The sequence below is a fragment of the Pelobates fuscus genome, chromosome 1 (assembly GCF_036172605.1).
Source record: "Pelobates fuscus isolate aPelFus1 chromosome 1, aPelFus1.pri, whole genome shotgun sequence".
Taxonomy (NCBI): Eukaryota; Metazoa; Chordata; class Amphibia; order Anura; family Pelobatidae; genus Pelobates; species Pelobates fuscus.
Window position 1 is genome coordinate 299,470,651 of NC_086317.1, and position 20,495 is coordinate 299,491,145.

At 39.0% G+C, this 20,495-nt stretch overlaps 1 protein-coding gene across 1 annotated transcript in view; it reads left to right on the plus strand.

Moving 5' to 3' along the window:
- The window catches only part of DMD (dystrophin), a 2,317,639-nt gene that overhangs the window by 1,466,713 nt on the left and 830,431 nt on the right, over positions 1–20,495 (plus strand). Inside the window, exon 48 of the mRNA XM_063457949.1 lies at positions 16,311–16,475. Within this exon, the coding sequence (XP_063314019.1) occupies positions 16,311–16,475 (165 nt within the window). The remainder of the gene's footprint in view (positions 1–16,310; positions 16,476–20,495) is intronic.

Here is a 20,495-nt window from a genome sequence, read left to right on the forward strand (position 1 = left end):
GCCCCCCAAAAGGACAAATAAAAATCCATCATACCCGTCGCACTTAAAAAAAAAAAAAAAAAAAAAAACGAGCGCAAAAAAAAATTAATCCATCTTCACCCATGGAGGGCACGCCGCGTACTGAGCTCCGCAGGGCGGGTCAAGGCTTATAAAGCCTTGCCCCACCCTGCAATTAGGCTTAGGACACACTGATTGGTTGGTTTAAGCCAATCAGAGTGTTCTGTGTCATTTTACACAGCGTGGGAAAATTCAAAAGAACTTTCCCACGCTGTGTAAAATGACAGATCACTGTGATTGGATGGTTTTCAAGCCATCCAATCACAGTGCTCTGTGTCATTTTACAAGCGTGGGAAAATTCAAAAGAACTTTCCCACGCTTGTAAAATGACACAGAGCACTGTGATTGGATGGATTTCAAACCATCCAATCACAGTGCTCTGTGTCATTTTACACAGCGTGGGAAAGTTCAATTTTCCCACGCCTTGACCCGCCCTGCGGAGCTCAGTATGCGGCGTGCCCTCCATGGGTGAAGATGGATTAATTTTTGTTTGCGCTCGTTTTTTTTTTATTTATTTTTTTAAGTGCGACGGGTATGATGGATTTTTATTTGGCCTTTTGGGGGGCTGAAGAAAGAAGAATTTAGAAAAAAGAAGACGTCAAATGGTAAGTTTAATTTTTTTTTTTTACAGGTTAGTTATTTTATTCCCCCCTCACTATTATTAGGGTGAGGGGGGTAGGTAGGGGATAGAATGTTTTGGGTGGGGTGGGGTGGGGGGGGGGTGACTAGGGGCTTGGGACCCCTAGTCACCTTGATGGGGGGGGTTATTTAGGGCCCCCACCCACCGCGCAGGGGTGGGGGCCGGGGGGAGGACAATAGGTCCCCCCCTAATTGTTTTATTAGGGCCCCCACCCACCGCGCAGGGGTGGGGGCCGGGGGGGAGGACAATAGGTCCCCCCCCCCTAATTGTTTTATTAGGGCCCCCACCCACCGCTCAGGGGTGGGGGCCGGGAGGGAGGACAATAGGTCCCCCCCCTAATTGTTTTATTAGGGCCCCCACCCACCGCGCAGGGGTGGGGGCCGGGGGGGAGGACAATAGGTCCTCCCCCCCCTAATTGTTTTATTAGGGGCCCCCACCCACCGCGCAGGGGGGAGGACAATAGCCCCCCCCCTTATTGTTTTATTAGGGCCCCCCCCTTATTGTTTTATTAGGGCCCCCACCCACCGCTCGGGGGTGGGGGCCAGGGGGGAGGACAGTAGGTCCCCCCCCCTTATTATTTTATTAGGGCCCCCACCCACCGCTCAGGGGTGGGGGCCGGGGGGGGGAGGAAATTGTCTCCCCCCCCCACACACTTATTACCATTTTTTTTTTTACAGTGAGCAGCCACAGGCTGCTCACTGTTTAGTGGACATGCCCCTACTCGCGGTATAGCGAGTAGGGCATTGGGGAGATTTTAATCTCCCTTGTGCTATTATGGGGGTCATATTGACCCCCATAGAGTGATGGGGGGCCTGGGGGGGCTTATAAAGTGGTGGGGAGCACTGCTCCCTGCCGCTTCTATAGTTACATATTACAAGGAGGGAGCTGCATGCCGGTAGCTCCCTCCTTGTAATAAACTGAACGAACAAACGAACACTGATACTCAGTGATAGTTTGTTCATCTGATTTTTTCTATTCATTCATTCGTCTGTCTGATGAATGAATGAATAGGTGAAATTCCCGTTCGCATGTCCAGGTGTTTCACTGGGCATGTGCGGGAATCTCACAGTCTGTCTAGTGTGGGTAGATGACGTGTCCCACAGGGACTTCACCTACCCACACAAAGATGGCGGCGCCCTGAATATAGATCGGGGCAGAAGATAAAGAATTAAAAAGAGGTAATCTGGGGGGCTTAGGGGCATTTGGGGGTGACTAGGGGGTCGATTGGATGTTGGGGGCGGGAGGGGGGGTTAAAAAAAAAACGGGATTCGGCATGACAGTGCCGCTTTAAGTCTGTGAATGCATTTGTGTTATGTTCTGGCCTTTGAATTCAGTTTGTGTTTGTGTGCAGTATTGGCATTTGCATGCAGGCTATATTTGTATACAGTGTTGGTGTTTGGATTTATGGGTATGTTTTATTTGTGGTGTCACTTTTTGATTGCAGGCAGGTATTTGTATATAGTGTTGGTGTTTGAATGTAGGTATGTGTTTGTGTGTGGTGTTGCTGTGTGATTGCAGCAATGGATTTGTATGTAGTGTTGACATTTAGAATGCAGGGGTGTGTTTGTGTGTAGTGTTCATGTTTGAATGCTCATGCACATATACACATTCTCGGCCATATACAGATACACACACACACAAACATATATACAAATAGTACAAAAACAGGTTGCGCCGATTTAAAACAGACTTGTAAAGAAAAATGGATAAAACTAGTGTATTAAGTAAATAAAATACATAGTAAATATAGTGTAGAATTTCTTCTAATGGCTGAATTCTTATGCAGTCTTTTTTCGTCCTCATTTAGTGCAGATGTGTATAGGGCAAAGTGGAATACTAATGGTGTAGTATTTGGTGTACTGATTTAATCACAAACATCAAAGTGCGTAAGTGCCCACTCAGATTTTTTAGAGCTTTCGTACAAGCTCTAATAATATCAGCGTTTAGCGGTATTATCCCCACATCCCCACTATTGGATACAAGTGAAGGAAGATCAATCTTGTAGACCATGAAATAACAGCCTAATCTGTCAGCGAGCATTTTTGTTTCTCCACCAAGTAGCATGTGTCTTCTGGAGGTATCCAGAAAACACTAAACTTTCAAGAAGTGCTACAAGTACCATACCAGCCTAGACCACATACATAGCTTAATGTCCAAAGAGGTCTCCATGTAACTGTTTCCTTGGAGACTATATAATGGCAGCAATTTGCAAAAACAGTTATAGTTCTAAGCCAAAACCTTCAGTGACAGAGGTCACAGAAGTTATGCTTAATACTTTGCCCAGCTAGGTCCTTGTTAGGCATTTGCCTACTACACAATGTCATACACTGAAAAGGGCCATTAATGCAGCTGTTATGTTGCTTTTGTAACCTTAATTACATATAATGGAACTTAGAGTGCCTGGCCCTTTTTGTCTTGATTGGATTGTGTTTTATAGCAAAACACAATGAAAATGAATGTAATCGTCTTTAAGAAATATGAAATATGCAAACGTGCAGGATATACAAAGCATATGGTTTTCTGCACACTGGTCCAAAAGCTGCAGCTAATGAGATGGTTTCCCAATTTGTTAAAGCCATTTAATGTGCTCTATTTAAACTAAATGCAAATAAATAAATTTTGTTAACAAACGTGTATTAAGTAAACTAAATGTTACAGTGATTGCAAGCTTTATTTCTGGTCTACACTTCAGTCATCAACCCATTTAATTATTCATCCTAAAGTTATTTTTGCAAGGTTTCGTTTAAGTATAATATATCTCAGTGTGTCATGCGCCAGGCAGTAAATTGTAAAAGACATATTTTGTTAGGTAGGTGACGGAATTGTGCCAATTTTTCATTTGACAGTGATAGAAAAAAATACCTTCTGAATCCTGACCTTGTAAAAGACATACTTAAAAATACCTCCTGCTATTGTCAGGCTTTTAGTTTGAGAGATTGGTGGCCTGGAGCAAAAAGGAAAAAAGGAAAAAGAAAAACAAAAGTCAGATGAAAGACCAAAAAATACGTTATGATCTATAAAAGAATAATATGACTATTTGTGCCACTGGCCTATAGATATTTTAAAATGGAAGACCATTAAAATGGAAACTTTACATAAACTTTTATACGCAAGTATATTTTATCATGTAACATGTAAGTAAATACATTTTAGGTTGGGAATTGTTTTTGTTTAGTTTAAGTAAATAAATACTGTACAAGTGTTCATGACACTCAGCAATATATTACAAAATACCCTACTTGGAGTAGTCAGATCCTTCTCTTTTCTTTGGAGTACATGTTGATTTTAAGTGACACTTATTTTCCTGACGTAATGGGCAACATGATTAACCACACCGGAACTTGTAAAGATATTCAGAACATTTAAGCCCACACGCAGTTGTTTCAACCAAACTCAGCATATGGGCAGTGCTGATTTTCGTGCATATTAGGATGACACACCACCTTTACAAGCAGCCATATTGTCTTCACGCTAATTGGTTCCTACTAAATCAAGTGCACTCACACAGAACACAAACTTTAAAGCTCACAAAATTAGGCCATTGACATGTCCAGGCAGCACGCACAACCCCTCTCACTCTACTAATATAAAACCTGCCAAATGGATATATAGGGAGAGAAAGAAAGAGAGAGACCGACAGACAGACAGATAAAATGTACATGTACAGATAATAGAGTCAATTAATACTCAGTATCGTGTCCTTGTCTCTCAGCCTCCACTGTCATCCTCTCTAATACTTGTTTCTTAGCCAACTGTGTAACCCTTTATTTGCCTCATCTTGCTATTTAATAGCCAATGCACATCCCTCAGCTTTAACCCCTTAAGGACACATGACGTGCGTGACACGTCATGATTCCCTTTTATTCCAGAAGTTTGGTCCTTAAGGGTTTAAACACGCTCTGTGCAAAGACAAAAAGCCTTGATGAAATGCATAGTATTCTCCACACCAATTCTGATTTACAGGTTTGCATTAAGACACATGTTCAAGAAATTTTCTGAAATATATCATATCATATCTCATGAAACGGCTCAAGTCCCTGTGATGACACTAAAGCACTTGCTGTATAGCAAAAAATAACTATTTAGTGACGTACTGCTCTCTTCTTTAGTGGGGAATGGTAAATAAAACATATTAAAAATAATAATCACAAACATGTCTGGGACCTTCGAGATCCCAGAATGTAACAATAGGGCAATCCGCATTTCCTTTCAGAGAAAAAATGAGGAGTTTTTCACCTGTTTCAATAAACAAAAAATATTTTAAAAAGACAACATCCCTATGTACTCATACATTATTCGATTTAGTTGTTTTACCCACAAACTCATCATCTTCAATCCTCATAAACTTTTCTCTAGGTCAGGGGAACAATATTATCTGCTTGAAATGTGTGTGCATAACTGTATCAGTATGACTATTTGTCTGTCTATCTATCTTTCTATACATATATAATTATCATTTTCCTTTTGGTCCAGCTCCTTATCTAGTGTTTTGATGTCATGTATACAAAGAGATACACACTTTGGTGATAAATTTAGCTTTTGTCATATACCACCTGCAAAGGCACATAGCGGACCTATAATGGATTTCTTACCTTTTATGTGCTGTAAATGGATTGATAGATTAGACCTGGGGCCAGTGAACCATGGAATAAGAGGTTTGCTGGAAAGAGTTTATTACTCTTTAATGTTATTCTTGGTCTAGTGTCAGCCAAGAAGGATGAGCTAGATTATCAGAAAGTAAGCTGGGTGCCAGAACAAAAATTCTCTTCATTTATTCTTCTTAGCCTCCAAGACATTGAATTCATGCAGAATAAAAGTTTTGAAAAGTACTTGAATGAGGCATTCCATTTAAGCACCTTTTTTAATGTCGCTTGTTTACTAATTTTACTTGATATTTAATACTCTTAGAACATTCATGTTGTTGTACAGTGCCATAACAAGCTGAAATTACCAGTAAGATAATACAATTATTAGTGAATCAGAGGCATATTTTTCAGTGCCGATATTGTTGGTTATATAGCAAATTCTCCATTAAATCATTACATTGTTTGTAGTGTCCAAATAGTGTGCTATTTTTGTATGTATGATCTATCTATCTATCTATCTATCTATATGTCTGTCGGTTTGCCTTTCTATCTTTTTAATCCCATACTTTATTGAAAAGCATTGCTCGAGTTAGAGTGATATGTTAGAGTATGGGTGGTAAAGTTTTACAGTTTGTGTATCACACTATGCATCATCAATTACAGGGTTAGGCAAACTGTGGCACTCCAAATGTTGTGGACTACACCTCCCATGATGCTTTGCTAGCATTATATCTTTAAGAGCATTATGGGCGATATAGGCCAAAACATCTGGAGTGCTGAAGGTTGCCTACCCTGATCTATTGTGTGGCTTGTGGCCCACCTAAGATGTTTGTTGCCCCTCCATGCTTAGCATGCAGATTTTTCTTTACCCATAAGTGTGGAATAGGTCCATTTGCACCATTTATTCATGCAAAACGTTAACTCAATTTTCCTTGCTCAGTACATCCCACAGAGAGGCAATAACACATCTGCACACAAATAAAAAAAAAAAATATATGAGGGTACAATTTTGATTCTGTTTAATATGATAAATGAAATTAATTTCATAAAAATAATAGGGAAGCCATCACTTCCCAGGATGTATAATATTATGTTTATTTATTGCCTGTGTTCAAAAATAGTATGCGTTTGTATGGGCTATAAAATAAAATTTAACGTAGAAATCCACACTGTTACTCTGGAACTGAGTATTACTATCTAAACTTCTTGTCAATTAAGCGTTGCTCTTTTATGTCATAAAAACACATATGGAGAGTGCGATAAACAATATCCAGGAGGAAACATAGTAGATGTAGGATGAGAAAAGGAAACAATGTTGTTTTGATTAGAAAAATAAAATATAAAGTCAGTGTTTAATGAAGTGTGTTTAAATTTTTTATTTAAAAAAATATATACTTTATAACCTCCCCTACCTTCTTACCTTTGGCCTGGGAGGGGCGACATTGCAAACTCTGATGGTCCACTGGTGAGTGAGCTGCTTCTTCTCTGGCTAGAGTTCACTCTTGCGAGATCAGAGAGTTGCCATTGTAACCGTGGTAATGCTCCTTGCTCGCGAGGAAAAGATCCCAGCGGAGATGCAGGCTAGAACTCCCGGGTTCTCCTCTCCCCTCTGCCAAAGTTAAGTGCCTGAGGGGCGGAGAGGGAGATTTATGATCTCCCCACCAGCCTGCTAAGGCACATAGCAGGACTGGGCTTTTGATACCACGGGGCCATGGCCATCGTAGGGCAAATGGCTAGTCCGGGCCTGTCCTTTGCTATAACTTATTAAGCCATTAATATACAGCAGGAATATAAAACCTGTGTTTAAGAAAGGATACAAGAACACTTTAGTCCTTATGGGTTAACTGGCTGTGTCCTTATTTCATAAAAGTGCTTGGTAACACCTTACTCAAGGCAGAAGTGAGGGCTTCTTCGATGCTTCTTAGATGCACTAGTGAGATGCACTAGTTTCAAAGTTTCTCTATGAGAAGCATTGCTGGGAAGTTGCAGCAAAGATACTCTTACCACTGGATTAGAGGTAAGTAACTGGGTTTTTGGAGCATTGAGAACATTGGAAAAAAAATTCTTTTGTATTGAAAAAAAAGGTACACATGTTTAAAAGTAAGACAACCATCATAGAAAGAAGCAGGTACTTTCCAATAGTGATGTATTTACCTTTACCTCTTTATGCAACTTTCTGGATAATTCATCACACTTTGAAAAAAACCTCTGCTACAGGCTTCAATCATTTTGGGGATTTTAAAATGTTAATTCTTCTTTCTTTGCAGAGATCTGTAGGAGATAACTGCATTACCCAGTTATTTTTGTGGATTACTAAAGTAAAAAAAAAAAAAAATGCTAGAAGAAGGTCAGAAGCTATAGGAACTTATGTGACTTCTTGGGTTGGGCAACCAGTTTGTTACACATGTTGAGCCACTGCCATTCATTTTCATGTTCTGTCCATGCTTGTCATAAGCCTCTCAGGCTTTTATGTACTTGCAGAGCTATGTGTAACCTATTCAGCTATCCACTGCAGACTAGGTATCATGTCTTTCTGTCCTAAGGATAAATTCTACCAAATGCATGGATATAGATCATGAGATTAGTTTGTAACCCTAAAGATATGCACATAGAAGTAATGCACTCTGAAGTTTGCATCTTTTCTAAAACCAAGCATCATCAGACAGTAGTATAAAGCCAGCATTTAAAGCTATCATTTTTAAAAGATATAAAAGAAAAGAAAAATCTTGTACTGCCTGCAGCTAAGAGTAAACTTTTTCCATCTTTGGACCATTAATTGCTGTATTAACAATTAAATCTAAGCATGCATTATGCATATTGTATATTTTAGAATAAAGGGTTTGTTCAATGCACCACTAGGTAGTACATCAGTTACATTAGCTGAGTTTTATTACACTAAATGCAAAGTGTTCAAAATGCATTAATGGAGAACAACAGTGTTTTTATACATTCCCCAAGGCATCGTAAACATACTCACTAGAAAAAACAGACAGTTCTTGACAGACTATTTTTTTCTTTCAAGTAACACCAGTGCCAAAACAAAACTAGAAGTACTAAAGAGAGCAAACTACTTTAGCTTATAAAGAAACCGAAAAAAAACACATATGTAAAAACTAATTTAAATACACCATGATTGAATATAAGCTATATGTAAAGAAAGATTTTAGTTTTCCAAGTTTACTGTGAGAACTAGAAAAATGGGGACACTATAAGGATATCCATAGATTAGAGTTCATGGCAGTGACCAGCTCTGTTTCATAGACCAGAAGACTGAAGTTTGAGTGATTCATAAATGGTTCCAGAACCCCAAGATGCTGTGGCGAAACTACTGTGGTCGTGGGGTCGCGGTGCCTGCTGCTATGTGTTGCGGCCTCGGCCCGCGTGGTATAACCACTAGGGCCCATCGGGTGAACCCATGCTGTTAGGGCCACCCAATGAAAATTCATTTTCAGGGGGTCTGGTCAGTGCGGTGCCGCTTTAACAGCGTGACCAGGTCCCCTGTGATGACACCAGAGCTGGGAAGAAGTGACATATAATAATCTGTAAGTATTTTTAAGCTTAGGTTAGTGTGGCAAATGTATCTATGCCACGGGCTCCTGGAGGAGCCTGCTAGCTAGCCTTCTATCCAAGAACAATGGGCCATATTTAAAGACCCTGTTTGGGAGTAAAACCTCCCCAGCCACCATTAGCAGCTTTACCTGGGTGCCCCTGATTCGGCACTTTCCCTTCATTCGAATTGAACTGAACACTAGCTCCCTGGCGGCCAGTCGAATAAGGAAACCCACGAATTGTCCTCAGCAGTACTTCGTGATCATCATGGAACTAAATTTGGCATGAGGACTTTGTGGGTTCCCAGTCACCTCAGCGGGACTTAGATGCAAATGTTATGGAACTGTTTTCGGCATGAGGTGACCGTGCGGCTCCCAGACAACTTGGTCCGGGATTTTGAACGACTTTGCAACCCGCCAGGAGAGCGTTTTTTGGAGGGAAGGTGTCTGAGACAAAGCAGCACAAACGCTACCTACAAACCAGCCAGAGCACCCTATATTTCGGACACAAGAGCTCCCAAAAGTTGACCGGCCATAGCACCAAACACCCTGAAACTGTTCTGTGCATAGGACCATGTGTACGGCTGGTCAGAACTTTAACACGGTAACGTTTCCTCTACACTGCATGGATCTGACCGCTATTTGGAGAACTTGGGCGCTCAGATCAGGGCTATTTGGGGATGTATTGTTTGTGGGGTTACTTTATGTTTTTATGATTTTTGGGGGTATTTTTATGTTTTATATATTTATGTTTGCCTCTCTGTTCCTGCTTACCGCTCTTTAACACAATTATCTCCAAAGCACAGAGATTTGTAGGAGGGGCTTGTCTTGCATTAAATAGAGACCCCATGGGGGCTGTTTAAAAAGCAGGCAACTTGGCCATAAGAAACCAGTTCCTTTACACCTTAACTAATGTTTGGGTGTACCAGCTATACAGCTATACTCTCTGCAGGAGAGCTTTAATCACTAGAAGCTGGTCCAGGACCCTGTTCCAAGGTGGGAAGCAGCGGCGAGACCCCGGCCAAGCTGCGGTGGCTAGGGGCTGAAGTTCTGATGGTGCCCCGGCGATAGATAGGGAGTGTGTTTAGCGAAGGAGAACCCAGTCGGACCATAAGTAAGAAGTAAAACAAATCAAAAGTGTTTTGACTCCTTAAAAAGAGGGGAGCCAGGACACTCCTAGGACCATTACCAATACAGCACACTCTAGTGGTTATGGTGCCTGAAGTGTTTCTTTAATCATGTTTACCATACCATTTTAATGTATTTATGTGTGCATTTACATACTAAATAAACATCAGAAGTGAATCACAACCTTTTCATTTATTTAGATAAAAAAAAAATCTTTTTAATCCAAGGATGTTAACAATTTTATTACACAATATAGAAAAAAAATCACACCAGGGATCCAGTCTGTATTCAAATAAAGCAGGACATGAGAGCAGTAAAATATTAATTAAACCAGGTTTGTTATCAGAATATAATTAAACCAGCACAATCAAGCTTAAACTGGCATGCATCAATTGCTATTTTTTTTATTTAAGCAAGTAAACACTTTTAAACAAATATACAAAATAAAATAAGAAGCACTTTGAAATGTATGTTATATATATTTAAAAACTTACTACAAACTTGGTCATGACTCTCTGCTAGGGGACTTTCTTCAGTCTTACCCCTCATCACTCTTACAGACCTATCTCAGTTTCAGACCAGTCCATTAATGATAGAAACAGAGCATCATTGTGCACTGGAAGGAGCGAGAATCCTGATACCGGAGCCTGCTCTGCATGATCGTTTTAATCAGACTACTTTTTTCTCCCCCTGTCAGGGTGTTGCAAGGTGAAGAGATCTACAAACTGCACATGTGTAAATCTGTCAGATGTGCTGAATATACTTATCAAGCATCTCTAGGGATAGGATGCTGATTGGCTAAAGTGGAGTGGTTATGGAAAGCATGAGAAAGAAGAAAGCAAATATGAAAAAAAGAAAAATCACATTTACCTGCTTTTTATCCTTCAGAGTAATGCAGCTGTCCCATTCAAAGTTAAAGCTAATGAATTAGACAGTTTTATCAAAGTAATGCATGTCCCTTTAAGTATGACAATTAAATGCAAGACAATGAAAGACTACTAAGAAAAAGTTACCTAAAAGTGATGTTGCCATGTTCCAGGATTTTTAATACTGTGTTTACTTATCTCTATATTCAAAAAATATGTATATGTAAATATAAAAATAAAATAAATCTAGAAATCCACACGTTTTTATCATACAGGATAGCGATGTCATTAAACCTTTTAATATAAATTTAAAAGAAATTAGATAACCATATAGAGAAAGTTACATGTGATAATCAATGATTTGTTCAGTTGTGTCATTTCCAGATAAGTGATGGTCCAAACCTTCAAGATAAAAACTGCATATTGCTTTAACAGCATTACTTGAACATTGAAAACAAACAATGAACTGTGCTTTAGCTGATATACCTTACAAAGCAGTCCCCCCACCCCACCATCTTTTGCTCCATGTACTTGCTATGCGGCCTGCACCATTAAATGTATATTAAAACATATGGTGGCCAGAGTAGGAGTATGATATTCAGTGGTGATGCTTCCCTATACTGTTTTATCAAGCCTACTGATACAACAATTTCATAAACAATTCAAACACTATATATAGTAGAGAATGTAGAATCTTGGGCTTCTCCTCCTCTTCAGTCAAGAGGTTAATAAGATGATTTCATCATTTTCAGATACAACTAAATTCTATGGCAGCATTCATATCTCACATCAGCAGAATATAAATACACTGTGGAAGTATTATTCCTACATCATTTTTTTCGTTCTCAATCTATACTGCTATTTCGAGATCCTTGAGAGTAGAGACATTGTCTCCTTATTACAGTACAATAGAATCTCTATGACGCCTTATTATGAAAGCTCTTATAGATAGTTCAGCCTTCCAGAAGATATATGTAGAGAAAGTGGGAAGAGAAATTATTCATACTAGTATATATTCTACAACCCCAGCATTCCCGATTGCTGCAATATATAGTAGATTGCCTCTTTTACTATTAAATACTGCTCCTGAGCCATTTTTCTGAGTGTGAACTTTCTCAGAAATGGCTATTGAATGCATGCAGAATAAAACGCATATTTGTCAATGCTACAATTTAATAAAAATGTAAATATACTGCAAATGTTATTGAAATACCATGCTGAACTGTAATGCTTGTTTTTTAATTTGAAGGCCTATATTCCAATCACACGTTTTTGATAGATTTTAGTCTATTAGTTTTTTATTTGCGATTCTAGTTCACTGTTATTAGCTAAGCAATTGGAACAACTTGTACCAGAACCACTATAGTACGCTTTAATGGTTCTGGTGCCTACAGTATTCCTTTAAGAATATAATATTGTATTAAAATATCGCCACTGTAAATAACTGTCTGCATCTAGAGTAGAGTCATATGATGCAAGCAAATGTCACTGTCAGGTTAAATTACTGTTCCACAATTACATATGCAATCTTTAGAATTTGGTTCTTTTTTGGTTAAAACATTACATGCAATGTCTTATTTTCAGAACGTATTAAATCTCAATTAAAACAATATGCAAATCTGGAATGTGCTTTTAAACAAAACTAACTTATCAATTATCACAGCATTTCAAAAGCAATCTGTGATATAGTGAAAAATCTTATTATGGCAGAAACTGGCATTATTTGTTTAATTACTTTCCCTTTTTTAATTAAACACTTACTAAAGTGACAGGTAATTTAATTTATATTAAAGTGTTGTTTTTTTTTTTCCTTTGCAAGTCTTGTTAGAACTTATTTAATACATACATGGACAATATTCATATAGCCTATTAAACTTGTTTTTATTATGTCCTATTATGGCTAAGGTTCAGCACACGTTCAGACAATGATAGTGAGTGCTTTGCAAAGAAAAACTACCACAACAAGAGGACATAGTCTTAAATTAGAGGGACAAAGGTTTAAAAATAATATCAGGAAGTATTACTTTACTGAGAGGGTAGTGGATGCATGGAATAGCCTTCCAGCTGAAGTGGTAGAGGTTAACACAGTAAAGGAGTTTAGGCATGGTGGGATAAGCATAAGGCTATCCTAACTATAAGATAAGGCCAGAGACTAATGAAAGTATTTAGAAAATTGGGCAGACTAGATGGGCCGAATGGTTCTTATCTGCCGTCACATTCTATGTTTCTATGTTTATGTTTCTAAATTGCTAGAATAAAAAAAGCCATTTTGTATATACATACTGAAAATTGGAAGTATTAGGAAGTATTAGTGGAGTATCTTAAAAAAAACTTAATAAACCACTACTTCATGGAAGCACCACTTTCAGCTTTCCTTCACCCTTCTCAATCTGTCCTACTCTGTTACCTTTAACCCCTTAAGGACCAAACTTCTGGAATAAAAGGGAATCATGACATGTCACACATGTCACGTGTCCTTAAGGGGTTAATAAGACTTCCAATCATTCAGCTATCCTGCATATCTTTATTACTTCTTCATTGCCACGTGTCACATATAAATATCTGTTCTTTTATGCACTAGTCAGAATGCAATGTGACTTCAAAGTGAATTTGAAATGTAAGATCAAACTAGCTGAACTGGAAAAAATTATCTGTCAACTGTGCACCACTAGAGGGAAACTTTTTTCAGCTCTTATAATGCATTTTTTTTTTAATCTTAAATAGTCCAGTAGGAGAGATAAGTACCATGAGCCTTGGTCCTCTGTAGTCCTGTCAGCCTTAATGGCAGACCTGCAGGAACAATTTTAAAGGGTGTAAAACCCAGTGCTGTTCCAGCTCCTCCAGTGTCTGTGTGTGGAACTGGAAGGAAGTGAAAGCGATCACTTTCTATCTGCCCACTAGGAACCAGCACACAAAGCCTCAACCTGTTTAACTCCTCTGAAAAACTCATCATGTACCCCAGTACTAAATTTAACCCGACACTTAATTATACTAAACAACTTTTATACCACAATTTTAACCCCTGCCAAAATTGTAATCTTCTTAACATTAAACCCTAGGTAATCTAACTTTGGCATTAACCCCTTAAAAGGCATTACGACGGCATAGAACACTGTAACGGCTTTAATCCACTCAGTCGCCGGGTACTTACCTACCCGGAGATCCACTTTGAGGAAAAAACTATCATGAATGCTAAACCTAATGGTTTTACCTTGAAAGCATTTTAGCATATTGTAAATTTAAAAGCTTTTAAAAAGCCTTTTGTTTTAAAGCACTACATGTCCAATATTCTACTTTAGTCTCCACAGGTAGATGAATGTTGTGGTGTTAAATTTTTTTTTTTAAAAATAGCAAATTAAGAAAATAGACATTTGTTTTATCTCAGAATGGTAGCGTTGGGATTGTGAAAATCCCTATCTGATTGTAAAGGTGAATACATTATATGTTTAGCTATATGTCTAATGTGCATAGAATGCCAAAATAATAACCATTAGGAATAACAATTCCCAATGTTTTCAAAAAATGTATACAAATCATGGCTTGCATTCCTATTACTTTTTACATTGCTTTTGTTGCCGTACTTGTGGTTGTTAAGGTAACCATCATTGCTTTTATGTCACATAGATTTTGATTCACTCTCTTCTGTAAATAACTTGTAACTGGAGATTAGTATCATGATTCTCATCAATAATACCTCATGGCCACACAATAAAATAGGGTCTGGGAACTCTTAAGCTGTTCCTTAGAGGGTTGATATTGTACTGCTTTTCTCATGTATTGCATGCATTTCACTGAAATATAAGATAGATAAATAGGTAGATAGGTAGATAGGTAGGTAGATAGATAACATTATTAGAACTTTTGCATTGTAAATTGCAGGATATAGATTATTTTCAAGCATAACCATATACATTGCATAAAAGGAAAAAAATAAAAAATAAAAAAAAACATTTGATGAAATGAACAACAACAAAATTATGCAATGCTTACATTAGGACTAAAGAACTGAATGAAAAGAAAAAATATAGGGTTTTCAATCCACTGTAGAGAGAATACCGTTTTAACCAATACCTGTTCAGTGCTAGGTGATCCATCAAACGGAAATGAGAAATAGAAAAAAACAGGAGTTCTTTTGTTGTCAGCCAGGAAATCATAGAGTATTATTAAGGTTTAACCCCTTAAGGACTTCTGGAATAAAAGGGAATCATGACATGTCACTCATGTCTTGTGTCCTTAACCCCTTAAGGACCAAACTTCTGGAATAAAAGGGAATTATGACGTGTCAGACATGTCATGTGTCCTTAAGGGGTTAAGGGGTTAAACAGATTATAATTTGCAATGGTCAAAGTCAGGATATCAGTCCAAAGGGAAAAGCAGTGAGAATAATCCTTTAAACAGTTCCTAGTCAGTAAATCAAGATACGCTTTGTGGTGATAAGCGGTGGAATTGTCAGCAAGCAAAGTTTGGTACTGTCTGGATATGCATAGACTAATATGCACAACATGCATAAAGAAAACCCTAAGGTATATTACTAGACTTTAGAACGACCGGGTTTAACATATAAAAAGGAAAGTACAAGACAGGCTGAGGTCAGGAATACAGAGTGTACGTAAACGGCAGGCTAGCCAAAAGTCAAGGAATTAAGAAGTCAGAATAGTCAGGTAACAAGCCAAAGTTCAAGGGATACAGAAATCTGAATAGTCAAGTAAAAAGCCAAAGTCAAAATACTCAAGAATCAATACCATAAACGCGCTCTCGGAAATTGAAATTACGACAGGGCGCTGAGAAATGTTAAAAAATGTGAAAATAGCCTAAGGTATTCTAGTATTGGCTGCAGGGGAGCATGTGACTTTGGAACATGTGTGTGTGACATCACACGCACGTTCCCAATGGTCAGGGACTAAAGGGTTAACTGGGAGCCTTGATAGGCTCTGATTTTCAGCGGCCTGGCATCTCTAAGGATTTCAGACCCGGCCACTGCGTCATGGGAGGAACATAGTGAGTGCCTGTTGGGACTGAGTCTGCCAGGTGTCGCTGGATTACGTAAGTGTTCACCGGCGACATTTCCACGTTGGAACGCCACGCCAACAAGATGCACCCGTCGGGGCCCAGACCGTTTTCTGACAGGACCGGATCCTGTGGGCATCGTGACAGGTGCACATGGGAAAGCAGAAGCCAGACAGGGAGCAAGGATCAACTCCTAACAAGAACAGCAGCTGGAGAGAAATGGAACAGTGATCTTGCTGATCAGACTCATTAATTAAAGCACTGATTCTATGCATTCGCAGGTTAATATAGCAACACGACATCCTAAGCAAATCATTCCTCAAAGTTAGAGTGTAAGAATAGTACAAATCTGACAATGATGCTGGTTTAGTACATACATACTGAATGCTTGTATTTTTCCCTAAAAATATTCAGACTTTATTAAAAGTGTGGTAAAAAATTTGATATATTCTGCTTAACATAAGCAATGTATTTTTAGGTATCAAAGGATCTACATGATAAACAGCAAGACATTGAAGATCATTTGAAGAATTTATCTTTGTTTGACCTTCAGTTAAATCAGCTGACATTGTGGGTATCTTCTGTAAAAGACCAGCTGCTCTTCTACAATCAAGTGGGTCGACCTGGAGCATTTGATATCAAGGTAATACTGAGTATTGTTATGTTTTGGAATTACTTAATTCTTCCATTTATTAATGCGGTTGTGATTAATGTGCTCTAGTTTGTACATTTAATTTTTAATGTTTTTATTAATAGAAATAATCTAATGTGATACAATTGTATATGCAATAAATATTTAATTTAAAGTTTTTATACAGAAAACAGTTGGAGGTAGAGTTCGTGGAATTCAAAGAGATATGAATGATGCTGTGACTGATTAGTAGAATCCCCGAGGAAAACATTTTACCATATTCTATTGTAAAAATTTGTAAAATAATGCATTATGGGGGTGGTAGTGAGTTTCAGCCAATCAAAATTATTCAATCCCCATATAAAATCAGTTTTTATGTCAAAATGTACAGACTTTTAGCTGTTTGTAATGAACAATCGAACAAAAGCAATTGAAATGGCTCAACACAACAAATGCTTCAAGTAGTTTCCCCACATTCAACGGAAAATGCAACTTATAATGACTTATAAAAATCTCAAAATTATTTAACCACCTTAAGAGAATCCCTCACAACTGCACAAATATGCAAAACAAGTGTTGGCTCAAGCACACCTGATGCAACTAATTAAAGGGACACTGTAGGCACTGTATCTGCTTCATTTCATTAAACTGATTATAGTGTCCAGAGTTCGCAATTTCCATAATTTCATTCAGCATTAAACATTTTTTCATATTTTATGTTTCAATGCTAAATTAAAGACCTCAGCAGCCCCTCCCCTCTGTGCTGCTTCGAAATATGGCTAAGTCAAAAGATTGGTCTACAAAGTTAACAGAAGAGATCACCTTTGCAAACAAGGAAAAGTATACAAAAAGATAGCAAAGGCATTGAAAGATGAGTAGGGAAAGTAACGGGTGATATATGGGCATCGCCAATGAGTGTATCGCTCACAGTGGTATAGTTGGTGGACTCACTGAGTAGTTGTCTTCGAATGACACACAGTATCATTTCATAAGCTTGCTGTTACAACCAATGTTAACATCAATAGTTTTCATAAGAAGAATAACTGTTTATTATTATTATTGGTTTTATGGTATGTAATCAATTACATTTTGCTTTCCTAATATACCATCTATATTGGTGATTATCTTCATAATTGTTTTGATGGACATCTCCACTTAGCTTATTTCATACTGGACAACAGATATATCTTATAGTTAGATATTAGTTTTATCACATAATAATGAGGTCTATGTATTTTCACTTTACCCAACATATCGCCGTTCTTTTTCCTTAAACATCAGGTTCCTTTTCCAACACATATGTAGCATAAGTTCTTATTTTAAATCTTTCCAACATAGTATACCATTGGGTTTAACTCATATCAAGTTGATTCTTAATTTATAAAAATATTAATAAAAGAGAAAAGGTTCTGTAATTATTTCCTTATCGCTAGCAACAATCTGAAAAGATTCTTGGGGATGTTGTAAATGTGATATTTGTTGAATGGCTCTATAACAACAAATCCTTAATATCCATTTCTTTTGAATCTAAGTGATTGGCTCAGACTAATGTCAAAATCAGTAAATGTTGTCTCTATAAATAGGTACCACTTTATTTTAGAACTTTGGCAACAAGATCATTTTTTTATGATTAAAGTTTAGTTATGTTTATCAAGAATATGTATTGTATAGAAAAAAGAGTACATTGTCTTTCTATTTCTCTCTTATGTACATTTTATTACTTATATTCCTAAAGCACTTTAGTAAAATTTTAAAAAAAAATGAAAAAACATACACACAAAAAACAGTGTGATGATATTCAGTCCTAGTTACGTCTGGTATTTTTGGGAATTTTTTAAATGTTTGGCCATTAGTGAATTGCAATAAATGTCTGCCCTCATTGCAGTTATATTCATGTTGCAGAAAATGGAATATAATTCACAGTCTTTTCTGGGATTATTTTTATAATCTCAGACAAGCTTAGTCTGAAGTGTGATTTATAAGAGATTCAAAATGAATTTCAGATTTTAGGCCCAAATCGACAAACTAAAAACAAAGATGACTTTTTTAAAGCGGCCATTTTGAACTAAGATATAAACTTCCTTTTCAATACACTTTGGATTCCTGGCAAATTCACACTTTGGGTAATACTGTGTTAGAGAAACTATATGTAATTTGTACAATATGCTTACAGCTACAATATTTTCATCATGCAGCAGACTCATAGTTCTTGGGCACTTTTAGATATAACTAGTAATTAAAGTTTTTTTTTCAACCTCAAAATAGCAAAATATAATAAAATAATTCTATTGGGGGGGGCGGAGCCTGAACGCCGGAGAGAACGGTCGCACTAACGGGTCGCTCCGAGGCAACAAGCGAGAAAAATACTATTTTCCCACCCCACCACCCCCTTAAACCAACCGCAGCGTACCTCAACACAGAATGGGGCGAAGAGGGAAAAAGCCGACACCAAACAAGCCTGCTTCGGGGCTCACAATCGGAGAGATGTGGAGCCATGCACGAGGCGCCAGCGTAGCCAACATGGCGGCGCTGCATGGCGGCTGCTCTGACTTCTCCGAAGACTTGTCTGAAGACATGGAAGAGGAGGACCAGCCGGCTACCGCCCCGATACGGAAGACAAAACAAAGTGGCACAGGAGGGGGCTCAGAGCCGGTAACCACAGCAGCCCTGCAGGCTATGTTGGCGGACCTACAAAAACACATCCATGAGGATGTAATGGCGATACGTGCGGACCTGAAAGGCCTGACAGGCCGCATCACGAAATTGGAGGGAACCTCACAATCCCAAGCCCAGGACATTGCCGCACTGCAAAATACCGTGCAAACCCTACAATTGCAGAACCTGCAACAAGAACGCCGCCTAGCAGCTCAAGAGGATTCCAGGCGTGGGAATAACTTGAAGGTTAGGGGGGTCCGTGAGGAGATACCGGACGCTGAGCTGCCGAAAGTTATGGGGGGTTTACTAGCAGCAATAATGCCAAACAGACGGGACAAACAAATCACCCCAGAGGAGATTTTTAGGGTCCCCAAACCGCTGAAGGCCCCGGCCACCAGCACCAGGGATGTAATAGTCACCTTCCGCAGCGGCAGGGACAAAGCGGCGGTCCTCTCGGCACTACGGGGCAAAACCCCTTTCCGCTATGAGACCATGGACCTGGCCTTCTTCCCAGACCTATCCAACGGCACCCTCGCCTGGCGGAGGTCGCTACGCCCTCTCACCTCCATACTGCAACAGCATAAGATTATCTACCGATGGCGGTCCTCCCGAACTCTGATAGTCATGGAGGGGACCAACACACATACTGTCCAAGACATCCAGGAGGCCCCAGCTATACTGCGTACTCTGGGCCTGCCGCAAGATCCTATCTCCCAAGTGGGGCCACCCAACAACGCCTCCCCAACCCACACCTGGGACCCGGCGAGGGTCACCCCATTCGTACCTCACGGCTCCACGCCGAATTCCTACGCAGCGATCACCACTTAAGATTATATTGACTGGTTAAACCGAAGGGACGACTGCCCAGCAGCTACTTTGGTATGCCGATCATATGCGACAACATTGATTTGATAAGGATACTTTTTTCCGAGGCCGGCGCCCCTCCACTGTTGCCGAACCCTCCACCACAGCCGACCTCCCACGACACTCTAGCAGAGACAGAACATCCCACATAAAGTGCTTCCTTCTGCTGGGTATGGCCTGAAGGGAAACCCGACAAAAGGGATGTTTTCAATGTCTTTTCCCACGTGGACCGGGACAACCCCAGCTTTTCTGGATAGGAGCAAGCTGGTTTATGCTTTGATCCAAGAAACGCTATACAGCAGAAATGCTCTTTCTACGCTATGGTTTTTTCCTCCTAATATTATTATTTTTTTTTTTTTTTTTTTTTCGCAAGTTCAGTTCGAAACTCACGTCGGAAGTCACTGGACAGTGGACCCTAGGTGTGGTGAGCAACCTCCTCCAGACTGAGACCAACAGACCTTTGAACCTTTGAGAAGCATGTTCAGTCACACTTCGATGACTTCGATGAGTCTT